The 12,990-nt window shown below is 42.3% G+C and overlaps 1 protein-coding gene across 2 annotated transcripts in view; it reads right to left on the bottom strand.

Annotated features, from left to right (window-relative positions):
- LOC144142028 (nose resistant to fluoxetine protein 6-like) overlaps positions 1–12,990 on the bottom strand; it is a 75,735-nt gene that overhangs the window by 42,239 nt on the left and 20,506 nt on the right. For both annotated transcript variants that reach the window (XR_013316800.1, XM_077673451.1), the window contains exons 5-7: positions 10,707–10,855; positions 8,817–9,008; positions 7,847–7,934 (exon numbers count right to left, since the gene is read on the bottom strand). Coding sequence is in view for 1 of the 2 variants with exons in the window: in XM_077673451.1 (XP_077529577.1) it covers positions 7,847–7,934; positions 8,817–9,008; positions 10,707–10,855 (429 nt within the window). In the remaining variant the exon portion in view is untranslated. The remainder of the gene's footprint in view (positions 1–7,846; positions 7,935–8,816; positions 9,009–10,706; positions 10,856–12,990) is intronic.

The raw sequence follows: 12,990 nt of genomic DNA, 5'->3' as shown, positions 1-12,990 counted from the left end.
GTGCGCACCGTCAAGAAGACCCATAACAACGTGTCGAGTGCGATTACAACGGCGGTGCCCGGTATTGATCCCAGGTCTCTCTAGCCACGAAGGGTGGTACGTGTCGGTCTTCCCACTGCACTACAAACCGAGACGCGAGCATGGCTGCGAACGCGCCTTATGTCCTTCACTCATTCAGATGGTGCGCGCCGTCAAGGAGACGTACAACAACGTGTCGAGTCTTTATATGATGTGTGGGCGAATGTTTCACGGTTTTACCGACAAGCATTTTAGCTTCGCCCCTCTCATCATCATTCACTTCGTGAAGTTGGCGTGATTTTTTTTTCCGTGCGTATACCCACATGTGTATGAGTTGCCGGGTTTTGTCCCATTCTGAATGCATTCTCCCTTTAAACACTTCTTATCATCCTACTGCACTGTAGATTACATTATGTATTTTTCGGAACGTCAAAGAATCAACTGCTCAGTGGCCCTCATGCTGGATGCGCTGAGGTTCAAATGATTTGTCGAGTCGGAAGGAATCGGAAACAGTGAGAGTCGTATTCCAAAAGAACGTTGCATCCAGAGGCCAACAAGGCAGGATCGATTTGCGATATGGTTCACGCTTACGAACAACCATCCATCCGGTGCCATCAGTCCCCAGGTTAGTTAAACTGACTTGCTCTTCTCTCAAGAACAGCGACCGTGTCATTGTGGCGAAGCACAACGTAAAAACGAGTTCAAATATAGCACGCGCTGTGCCAGTTAAGAAAATTGGCTCAGCTATCCAACGGTGATGTTCAGCATGTCGATAAAAAATTGGGCGTTCGAGGTATCGCTTCGATTAGCTAAGACTGCCCAAAAGGGGCAAAGGAGGCCACACAGCGGAATCAAGCTACTCCTGTCCGAGAAGGCAGGGGGGACGCAAATCAGGCAGCCTGATTCCGATAAGTCTTTCCATCCAGGCACTGTAGAGGATTATGGTAAGGAGGTTTCGAACAAACGTTGCAGAAGCTCAGCTGGGCGTAGACCTCCTTATTCTACACTGTCTCAGGCAGGTACTACCTATCATTAAAATAACCACGTGGTGGAATCTGTGCAGTGCAGATTTCTGAAAGGCGAACGGAAACCGCACATGGATTTTGAGAAAAAATCACATCTCCAAGGTTCAACCTGTTCCTTAAAGCGTCCTGCGCCATGCTATTTCTCATTCGAGCACAAATACTGGAATCGACTGTTACTTTAGTTAACTACAGCAGAAACATGGCTTAGCAGTTGATCATGACCTACTAAAAATGCTGTGGACGAGATCCACGAACTGATCCTATTATTGCACAAAACTGATTCTACGATTCCTCTCGCTCAAAACCAGCCTCAACTGAAAACGCGCTCTGCTTTTATGACTTTACAAGCCTGGAATGACTTTGTCGTTAGAAGAAAAGCGGCTCACCTTGGTTGAAAAGGAGCCTAGCGGCTACACATTGGAATACCTGAAGCCTTACATATCCGAACAGGGAGGTAGTAGCCATCGCCACAGTGTTAAAAAAAGAGGGTTATAATAACGGTGTGTATACTCGATCAGTCTGTCACATTTTTGTCCGCCCTCAGAGATGTATACGATGAACAGGATACATCTCGACAGAATTATTATACTAATAGGTGCGGATTTTATTGCTTTCCGATAAAATTAGGGACTGCAGGATTTTTTTTACTTACGAAAAGGGGCGGACTTAACGGACTCATACCACTCAACCACGGCACGCTGACTTGTACAGTGACACTCCTAAGGAATTCTGCGATTCTAGAAATCCCATGGGCCTTCAAATATTGGGCATATTGGTCGGTGTACCCAAATCTTAAGCGTAATCAATACTCTCTGGACGTATTCCTCTCGACGTATACACAACAAAGTCTAAAACACCAAAACAGTAAAAACGGGTTATGCTTTGTGAACTACGTCCACGTGCGAATCTACAAGTAATGCGTTTTGTGGAAGCAAACGGTAAATACACAAAAATTTGAAAGCTCTGCCGTCAAGATCCTGTTTCCCATAAATATGAGCTCGATCACTCGGGAATATGCGTGCGAGCTCAGCAACTCTGACTTCTGCTCTACATGACCCTGTAAACAGCAATAACCATAACAAACTTGCACTAATCTGAGACAATACGCCAGACCCCTGAAACGGCTGCATAAGCATGAGTTCTGTGGACACTGTACGATTTTACAATCGAATAAATGGTTGGTAGAAGTCGTTCCTGCTGAGCTATAGACTTGCTCCTCTTTACGCTGGGTGTAACAGCTTAGAGACCGAAAGAAACTTTTGCGAACACTGTCTTTCCATAACGCATAATAAATAGCTTCCTACGTCTACTTCCTGTGAACAACCATTCCGGCATAAGGAATTAAACAATGGTACATCTTCACTATATTGTTCTGAGTCGCCATCGCGCCGAAGAACTTTTAGAAAGCACAAACAAAATCCTTATACCTATACAAAGTGTGACCGGCTTGCCTACACACACCATGTGTGCTTCTCGAGCCACTTCTCAACACAAATAAAAGAAACGTAGGTCGGTGAAATTGTTAATATTGGTAAAGTCTTGGACGGAGTTGCGGCCCTTTTCCCATCTGTTACCTTAACAGCAGAAAAGGCTTTCGAGTGCGCGTTCTACCGATACCTCACTTACAAATATAAAAAGAACACGCATTTGCGCCTAATAATAAAGCGAGTTCGAATTACAAATTACTACCGTGAATTGCTTCTTATAATCGCGGGAGAAATAAAGCAGTTAAAAAATTGTGGGTCTTGGGCACCTCATTTTTATCGCGTCAGCCTTCGGTAACGCCTCAGTGATGACTATCATTTGGATTATGCGTAACAGACGTCTGGGCGGAGCGTTATTTCGTTTGTTGGAAAAAAAGTTCGCTCCTTGTAATCTCCTAAAGTTGTAGTGAGACGACTGTTCCAACTTAGATATGATCTTGCGAGGGTTCTATTGGGGACAATTGTAATGCGCGCGTATATTAGAAATCGTGTCGGCGGACCTTCTTCAATAATTTTGCAGTGCTCCGTAAATATGAACTAGCGCTCAAGCGGATAATACTGGTACGACAATAAAACTTGTGCGATATTCTTGGGTGACAAATACCTCGATCCACCCTTCGGATGAACAACCTGTTAATTTGATGGCCGATATTTAATTCAGTATTATACACAACGTTTAAAACGAGTATTGACGCAGGCATTCCTGTGCTTGTTTTAGACACTAGCCTGCTTGTGAACAGTCATCTCAGATCAGTTCTGAGCAAAAGGTTAGACCGTCGTTAACGTTAAGTGGCGGTGCTGGGCTACGTTGATGCTAATTCGTCTCTGTCACAGCTTTTCTGTTCTTGATTGCTTTGCGCAACATCTTTGCTTTTAATGACAAACAGTCAAGAAACCGAGCGGGACGTTTCTAAGAAACAAAGAATATACACCATTTTCATTTTTTGCAATACAAACCTAGTGGTGCCTTTTACCAAGAGTCCGACACCACTATTCTACTAGCACTCACTTCCTATAGGCTCCATAACAATAGCAGATTTTCCTAAAGCCAGCTGTCCATTGCATTCCAAAACAGCAGGTCAAAGAAAACAGATTCTGACCAAAGAATGAAATTGCACACTCTGCAACGCCCTATAAGCTTCGTATGTTGCGCCGGCTCTAGGTGACACTAGGGGAATGAATGGTTGCACGAACATCAGCGTAAGTGCAGGGCATGTCTTATAATGAAGAGGCTCCTGAGTATTCTTAGAATTGACAGCTATGTGGACCTAAACAAAGTACCTGCGAAGGCAGAATTCGCATGTGTAGAAGAAGGCTTGAAACAGAGAATATCTCTGTTCAACCTCCAGATAGAAGAATTCGCCGATATATTATCCACCCGATGGGATCTCTTGCGGATTAAGACTAGGTAAAGATGCAGACTGCGTGTTTACCACTATCGGCGTGAGTGTGCTTCCAAAGATTAAACGTGCCGACAAACCTTCTTCCATAAATGTAGATATGTGTTAACTCGCCCGTGGCCATGCAATAGCGCTCTTCGGGGCTCCGGAGGTTCCTGACTTGTAGGTAAATACGATGTACATTGGGTAGCTTGAAAGAAAGTTCCAGGGCACTCTGCACAAATATTGTCAGAAAGATGCCTGCCCCTTTTGATATGTGTCCATTCCAATATTCTTCACTCTCGTTATTTATCTCCGCTTAGTCAGGAGCGAAACAATGTGTAACGTGGCTCCAGTAAAGCAAAAGCTGCAATATGCGATAATGGATCACTTGTTCGTAAAAAAAGACGACGCATGTCTAAGGTATGGGTGCTGCATGGGGAAAGAGATTGGGGCATTATTCGCCGTTTTTCTCGGAAGCTGAAAACACCTATTCAAAGGATACCAACTGGATCGGCCATAACGCAAACCTCCGAGAGACACCTTCGGCATAGCAGGGGACCCAAATTGAGGCGACTCATAATTTCGCTCAACAGAGAAAATGAGTTCTTAACAATATCAGCATGTTTCTTTGGCCTAATTTTTGATCCATAATTTACAAAGAGCAAGAACCTAAATTTTGCAGTGTCGTCTATTTCATGAATTTAAAATCTTGCCTAGGTCGTGTGGCCTTTATACATTGCCTGTAACCCCCCCCCCCCCGACATTTTAGCTTTCCGTTGCCCTTTCCGGTTTACCTTCCTCCGTAAACTTTTCCCATGCCCTCCGATACCCTAATTGCCACAGCACGACATCGATTCTCACTCGAAAAATCCGGTTTTATTACTACCCCGCCCCCCTATTCCAAAACGCATAATGATCTATATCACAGTTCGGTATGAGAACACGAAAGACTGTCAGGTAGCGCGCTCTTAGGCTACAAATAAACGATTTTTTGTGCGGTAAACCACCTGAATGTGTCCCAAAAGGTGTTCTACATGTGTTTCAGAAAGTGCCTGGAAATACCTGAACATATAGATATGAAATTTTGTATACCCAAAACAATACTAAGCGCAAGAGATTACTTTTCGGCACAGCAGGAAGCAACCATTTGTTTCTCGTTGCGATATTCCCAAATATTCACTTTTATGCGGTGTGAATGCAGTCCTCGATTGACACATTTCATGTTAAAAATAAACATCATCATTTCCAACAAAAAGAACAGCCTTTTGAGGTCCACTGCAGCACGAAGGCGTCCCCTATTCACCTCCACCCGCTTTTGTCCTGTGCGGCCCAAGTCCAATCCTTCCCTCAACGTTTTCGTATATCATTTCTTCATCCAGTTACCGGCCTTCCCTTCTTCTAGTCGCTCCTCTAGGTGTCTGGTCTGTTACCCTTGAATGTCGCCAATTTAAAGTTGAGGAGGCTGCCTGTGCGGATGTAGAGGTTCTTCGCACCCTCTGCTGTACCACTGGCCTAACAGCCGCTGTGTGTATCTGTTCTTCAGCGGCTGGTGCTCAGGTCCAAGATTTGGGTTTGTCACTTCTGAGGGGGCTGTCCCAACGGCTGCCCAGGATGCCGGAACCTTCTCTGGTGAGAAAATGCTGCTTGTGTCCCAAAGATATTTCCTAGCATAGTTGCGCCTGTCTAGTTTTACCCCTGAGGTTTCCAAGATGGTTTTTACTTCGGCACCAGGCATTATCAACTCTCGCGATAGTTTGCCAAAAAACAGGAAAAGTAAACACAAAAAGAACAGCAAGACCAAAAAATAACCGAACGAAAAGAAAAAAGGAGGGTTTCATCGCGTGTGTGCGATATAAGAAATCGGCTTCTAATATGGCCAGTCACACACACGGACGCTGCTACAGAAACATTTTGCGTCCACATACAAAAAAAGGTTAAAATTGTTTCGTCGCTACTGTTTTAGGGCCTTACATGGTCTGGGGTGAAGAAAAACTGAGCGAAGGAAAAACTTAGAAGCCACTAGGGCTGCTCTCCTGAGAAGAAACAGGCCGGAGTGAAGCACTTTGATATACCATAATTACTGAGTGGCACTTTGGTTTATTGTATATTTTAGAGGCGTTTCGTTGAGGCAGAAAAAAGGAATAAATGCTGGTAGCGTTTGCCATACAAAAACCGAGATGTAAAAGTAGGAAAAAAAGCGCCCAGTTGTACTTTAACATGCTTAAAAGATGGGTACGAAGCCGCATTTAGTGGCAGCAACAGTCTGCACCTTTTACAAGTAGGCCGTCTGTTCCCTGAACATTAGAAGTTTAACATCAGCTACTGAAAGGCTCTGGACGTGAAGACATTCATTAAGGGCAGCGCCAAAAAAATGGCTAATGTTTGAAATCTTCAAGGTTCGTCAATTTTTTTTGTTTCTCTTTGGATGCAGAATGCAGTACTTATAAATGTCAAAACTGCCTCACTAAGCATGAGTTTGCGCCAGCTACCTACGCAAACCATGTGGCACCAAACATGGACTTTAAAAGAGCCCTTCAAGCTCATGTATTACACGACAGCTTTTTCGCTTGCTCTGCTGTTTCTCCACATGAAATCCTCGCTTTGTACACCCGTCTTCTGAAATATTGTATGGTTTAGAAAGTGTCATTTGCTTTGACTTAAAACAAAAAGGTTCTTTATAAAAACAGCATGTGAGCATTGCATCTGCGCTATTCCGGTTTCAAAACCTCGTGAATGACTACAAAATGCTGTCATTTCCGAAATCAGAAGGCAAAAATATTTTGACCTATTTTTGAAAAAAAAACGAAGATAACAGCTCACAGAAACATCCTATGCAATCCCAGGAGTAGAAAAAAATTTTACTACTTCCTAAACCACTCGAAGTAAAAAAAAAAATGAGAAGAGCCTTGAAGCAATCACCTGCATTACTCAAAAACGTTTCCAAATACCTCTTACTGTTGCATCGCACGTCGTCCAATAAATTCCGACTGCAACGTTTCATTTATTTTAACTTCTTTAGAGGCACAACAACTTGAATCGAATTTTACATTTACCAAGGAACTTAGTATTGATGGTCTTGGCCCCATAAATGAACCGCGCTAGCATGAAAGAGTGGCGAAACATTTTAATAATGACGTTTTAGCTCCGCAATTAAATTTACAGTGTGCCTACTCACAACACTACCCATGTAAAACCCATACTAGGTGGGGATAAAATGATGGAGGAATACTCGAACGAAACTGAAAGGCACAATAAAGGTGCGCGTGGTGTAATTAAAAAAGCGCCCTCGCGTGAAAAAACAATCATGAGTTAAACCTAGTTTACGTTTTTACGATGTTTACACGCTGAACTATGCTTTTATTCGACTTCGTCGGACATACGACAACGGCAAACATTTTGCGCAATGATACCAAACTTTACAAGAAACAACACAGGTGTACAGTGCAGAAGACATTGACCATAAGACGAAGCGAAATCAAGCCCTCAAGACGGTGTAAGCGAAATTAGCATTGCAATAACAAAGTGGCGTATCCCAAAAGCTACCCGACCCTTACGACGCCTGCGTTCTCCTTTTGCGTGAAGTCGTCGCGATCACATCTTTTGTATTCACACGTTTTACACCTGTGATAATGTAGAAAAGGTGCCCCGTATTGTCACACATCAAAACATGATATGTTTTTTTGAAACATCTCATTTTTTTTACCCTATTGTCTGCCATATTTGCTTAGCAAAGCCAAGTGGCGGGCTTTGAAAACGTGTCGCAGAATATATTCTAGCGGTCAGTGCACCGTCATCTCAATTGTGGCTATTGTACATAACATTTTATTTCGCAGGTATAGTCATGGAGGAGCGGTTCCAAATTTAAATTCGGTGATCCAGAGTGTTCTTTTATAAACACTAAGAAAGGCAGGAAAACCACACGGTAATCACAGCTTACCCAATGAAGAAGAATGTGTCTATCGCAAGTGGTGCTCGATTGGCAAGTTTTTTCTTGAAGTCCATGCGGTACACGTCGTCCACGTTACCTACGCAAAAAAACACTGAATGTTTAAAATTCACTAGTAAGTGGCTTGTGAAATTTACTCTAAAATTATTGTCAACCAGAGGAATCTGTGACTTTTCATACTACATGAATGAAATTTCCGCATGGCGAAAGCCTAGGCATTGTGTCGTGCTCCCTTTGCTCCCACGCCCTTTGCTCCCAGTGGTAGTTACGTAAGCTGGTTGTTGTGCGACCGGACCATGTTCTTTATAAAACACCTTGGGGTTCTTTTTTACCACCAGCTTCGTATATTTGGCTTATTTACAAGCTTTCGCAGAAAATGTAGCGGGGGATGTGTTGGTTTGCTGGTTTGAGAATTATTTAGCTAGAGTACGTCTTGATAAAGAGCCCTTCACTTACCATTTGCCGGGTGGCAGAATCAAGGCACAGACAGACAGACAGACAGACAGACAGACAGACAGACAGACAGACACACAGACAAGAAATTTTTCGGTTATGGGTAGCTGAAGAAACGCTATCGGCTCCGAAGATTCTGCGTTTTCCTCAGCAGCATGAAGTTCAGGATGCGCCAGTCACCCGGGTTTTCTAAGTTACACAGCATATCCTCCAGCAGTAAATCATAGATTAGGTTCCTAGATGCAAAAACTGAGAAAAAGTCTCAGAATTCGGATATATAATTTTGTTCGGTCGTGAATATGATATTCGAGGCTCTCCTAAAATCGAATGCTCTAAGTACAAACATACTTGATTTTAAATTTATTTACCTATTCACCATAAAAATATGTTAGTTCTTTTAAAAGCAATGTTGGTTCTTTTACCTCATAGATGCGTTAGACCAATGAAATACCCGTGCGGTGGTAATTCGATTTTACCAAGCTACAAGAATAAAGAATGAAATGCGTACGAAACAGTCCCAAAGCTTTGGCTGTGGTTGGGTTGTGGACGCATATGACCCACGCCAACGAAAAGAACCGCATGCCATGCAGAACACGGATGGAACCGCTTTCTCGGCTGTCGCTCCCAAACACCTTTTTCGCATTTTGGAGCAGAGAGAAGCAAAGAAGTGCCTTCTTTGCGAAGTTCATTGGCTTCAGTTCTGAAAAGGCAGCATAAAATAAAATATACATAACACTGTCGTTTCAACAACACTTTTACAGCTCACAAGGCCGTATTTTTGGGCTGCCAATAATGCGGATAGCAAATGTAAATTACGCGTTTCTTTCATACATAATAAACACTTTGTTAGTCTTCTGCCTGGAAGTGAATGAAAGGCCCAAGTTACGAAATGACCTAGCATGAAGTAAGAAGTGCAGCTTTTTGTAGGGGAAAGACTGTACTTTTAAACTTGTAAGGTATCACCCATTTTCCTTTTTTGAAATAGTAGCATAATCAGACAACAGTTTTGTGAGCACTCTAGAGCTAACTTTACGTTTTAAAATGCTGTAAATGTGATATTAAAAGAACATACACTGGAAGATTGTTCGAGAATATATTTTCTGCCGCTGAACACAGGATATAAAGGGCGTATTCCAGCGTACGTGGGGGAAGCCAGTTGTTTTTAACATACTTTCTTGATGCTTCTCAAAATTGTTTCCCTCTCTCAGTACACGTTAATGATCGCGCTGTTTTTGTACCTTACAGGTAAATTTGTTGTGTGTGGTAGATGAAGAAAGAAAATATCACTTTTAAAATGTACCCACGCGAAATGTGAACATATATAATGTAATAGCTGTAGTTCGTGCAAAAACCTCCCTGCTCCGACCTTAAAAAATCTCTTTTCAATTTATTATGTCGGTTGTGTTTGCTATATCACCAGAATCATCCATTTCTGGTATACCTCATTATGATCAACAGAAATGAAGATCGGTATAGCAATTACGGAACTCAAAATACTGCTGCACTGCCTTGAGAAAGCGTCACTACATAAAGTGCGTTTTATTTACTTGATCTACTGCACCTCCTGTTTTCTGTAGACGTGTCGTCTGCCATTGAGCGACACAGTTGTACTTCTAGGCGTCGCAAATCAACCACTTCGGTTTTATGTTACCGCATACTTTTTGGTGGAAACCTTATAACAGAAATCTCCTCTGGAAAAACGGCGCTCGTAACACTGGCGCATTCAACCCAACCGACACTTTTCCCCACGCAGCTGTATTGTCTCACAAACTTGCTCTCAGAATGCACAGAAAGAGCTCGTTCGTTACAGTACCTTGCAATATTTCTCAATTTGTTTTAGTTTTATTTCAGTTTACTGTTGCTCTTGAAATTTTACCGAGCATACGGAAAGGACCAGGTGCAGCCGTGTTTTAATAACAAACAGATTGCTTTCTTGCGAAATCGTAACTAAACTTTTTAGGCCACAAGTAGGACCACCACGTGAAGAGACACAACCGAAACAATCCCATGCATCAAAGAACACAGAATCAATGAAGAAATGCGTCAAAACAGAGTACTGCGTAAGCCATTTTGGCCGGCTTCTAATAAAATTAAGGATAAACCAGCCGTTTCGTATATTCCGCACACTCTTATCCGTTGTAGTTCTGGACACATCAAGCAGAATTGTCGCGGATTCATACCTAGCTGGAATAATCATTCATGGCTTGCACAACCCGCTCGCACACTTCTGCGCCAAGAGCGTTGTTCTCCGGCACACCTCGGTTGTTAGTAGCCTAAGTAAAGCTTAACGTCCCCACCAAACCCTTATTTGCTGTACCCGTCAAGATAAGAAAATATTCGGTTCCACAGGATGAATAGCTGGTAGGAATGCAGAGAAAGAACATGCGTGAGCACGAACCTGGAGGCCCAATGCGAGGAACAGAGTTTTCCACGTGGGGCACGTGAACTGGTGCGGGAGCAGTTTCGCCCATGCTCACGCTCTTCCTTCTCTTGCAATCAAACAGTGTTGCTCCTACAACTACTGCTGCCACAATTGCCAAAAAAACCCTGTTGGAAGGACAATCATTTGGCAACGACTCTTGCACAGGTTTATCACAGGCACAATGCCTTTATTGTACATTATGTTCCACAAAAATGTTTGTAGTAAAGTGTTGAACGTACACATAAAAGACTGGTATAGGTAACTTCCGAAACATTCAACTTCTTTTCTAGCACAAGGGGTATTTTATGCTTTTTTGTTAGCTACATAAATTCCCACTGAACGTGGTAAATTTTCCCCACAAGCCAAACGAGCATAAACTAATTCTTTTTGGAATAAAGACGGAGTTGCAGGTTCGCTTCGACCGTATTATGTGAGAATATTGTACTAATAGCGTATTATAATTACTGCCATATTATCTTCATTATACATAATTCTATTGTTACGAAGATCACAGTATTAGTCGTATTACAACCATCATTATTTATTCATTCATTATTTCTCAGCCTAAGACACTTGTTAGGGTTATCAATACTTCAGTGGCACATTGAGCAAGAATGATTGAAAATAAACATTTTGAAACTAAATAAACAAACAAATAAACAAATAAATGTACATGAAGTGCTCAGAAAGAATGGTCACTGGCGAGCTTGCTTTTTGAACAAAAATGCGACTAGCACACAGTTGCATGACAGATACAGCATAGACTACTGACAGCGTCCCACAAAAGAAAGAAGATAACGGTGAAACAATAACCCACACAACCCGCTGAATAGTTAAAGGCGAGCGTACGGAGTGAGAGGGCACACAAACGTTTAAAATACAGCAAAGTAAGGATTCATGCCTGTTGCAACAACAAGTTCAGAACAATGCAGGATACAAGGAATCTAGGAGATAACAGCAGTGCGTTCGAGAATTCAATGTAAACTGTAGGTTCAATTGCCTACCGCTTTACGCAAAAAACTTGTGCGGGTGGTACGGCCGTATGCGGTGGGTGGTACGGACAGTGTCACGGACAAGGAGCGCGTATAACGTCGTATTAACGGCGTGCAGAGCGCAATACACCTTTCTAGCTTAGCGTGTTTAAAACAAAGAAGTTACATCTGGAAACTGCAAACTAAACATTTTATTTCAAACTCTGTTGAGACAAATTGCTTGCTAAGAACTGAGAACGCTGCAGTGATGGTTCTCAATTCCATTTTGGGCTGGCGAGAATAAGGCTAGAAATAACAATGCTGATATGAAGCAATGCGGGCCTATAAAAAGGGCCACAAGACTACTTGTGTGTTTTCCTGTCGCTAAAGCTTCACACAGCCTCTAAACATTTCCAGGGAGCAGCCGAACGATGCATTTGAATTAACAATAAAGCGAGAACGCTCAGGGCTCTTCAAGTTTGAAATCGCGAATTTTGTTGCACTCTCAGCACAGAAAACGGTAACACCTTCTTCAATTACCAAGAAAATAAATTACTTTCAAATAAATGTAACTAGCACTGACAGCTCAACTTATAGTGAGGGTATAAAAATGGTAAATTTCGGTCAAGGAGAATTTCGTGCAAGGGACACGCGGCCTGCAAGACTAGCAAGAAAATCCGTGACTAGTAAAGCTCGGCTACTCTTTTAACGTCCCGAGGCCACTGCTTGAACTTTCTAGTGACCAAATGCATTTGTACTTGTTCTGAATTTCCCACGTATAATTAGAGCATCATAATAAAATAAAATGCAATTACGTATCTCGTAATACACGACGTTTGAAGTTTATATTTGCTGATCATTGATCACATGTTTTGTTCCGAAAAAAAAAAAACGGGCACGATAAAAAGACAGAGGAAAGCAAGAGAATAAAATTATTATGGAAAATTATCTCGGGGTTTTTTACCTAACCCTAGTCTTCTTGCACTAAAAGTGTGTTCCGTTGCCTACAAAAGTACTTTTGATGGTGTAATTACTGGAATATTAAATAAAAAGCACCAAAGTAGATTGCACTAGAGAACACAGGTGTTCAAGCTGGAAACTACTCCTCTTCAATTAAAGTGTCAAACACAGAAAGCAGAGAAAAGACAAGTACGAGCATGATCTGGCACCCAATATACTGATCCCAAAAAAGAAATATTTGTGAAAGTAGGGAGAGCGTGCGCTCAGTGCGAGAGAGAGGCGAAACAAATATGATGACCTAACCAACACTCCTACGAAGTACACACACA

The sequence above is a fragment of the Haemaphysalis longicornis genome, unplaced genomic scaffold, assembly GCF_048455015.1.
Source record: "Haemaphysalis longicornis isolate Haplotype H1 unplaced genomic scaffold, Haemaphysalis longicornis Haplotype H1 scaffold_6, whole genome shotgun sequence".
NCBI lineage: Eukaryota > Metazoa > Arthropoda > Arachnida > Ixodida > Ixodidae > Haemaphysalis > Haemaphysalis longicornis.
Note: the sequence above shows the minus strand (reverse complement) of the source record. Positions and strands in the feature narration are given on the sequence as shown.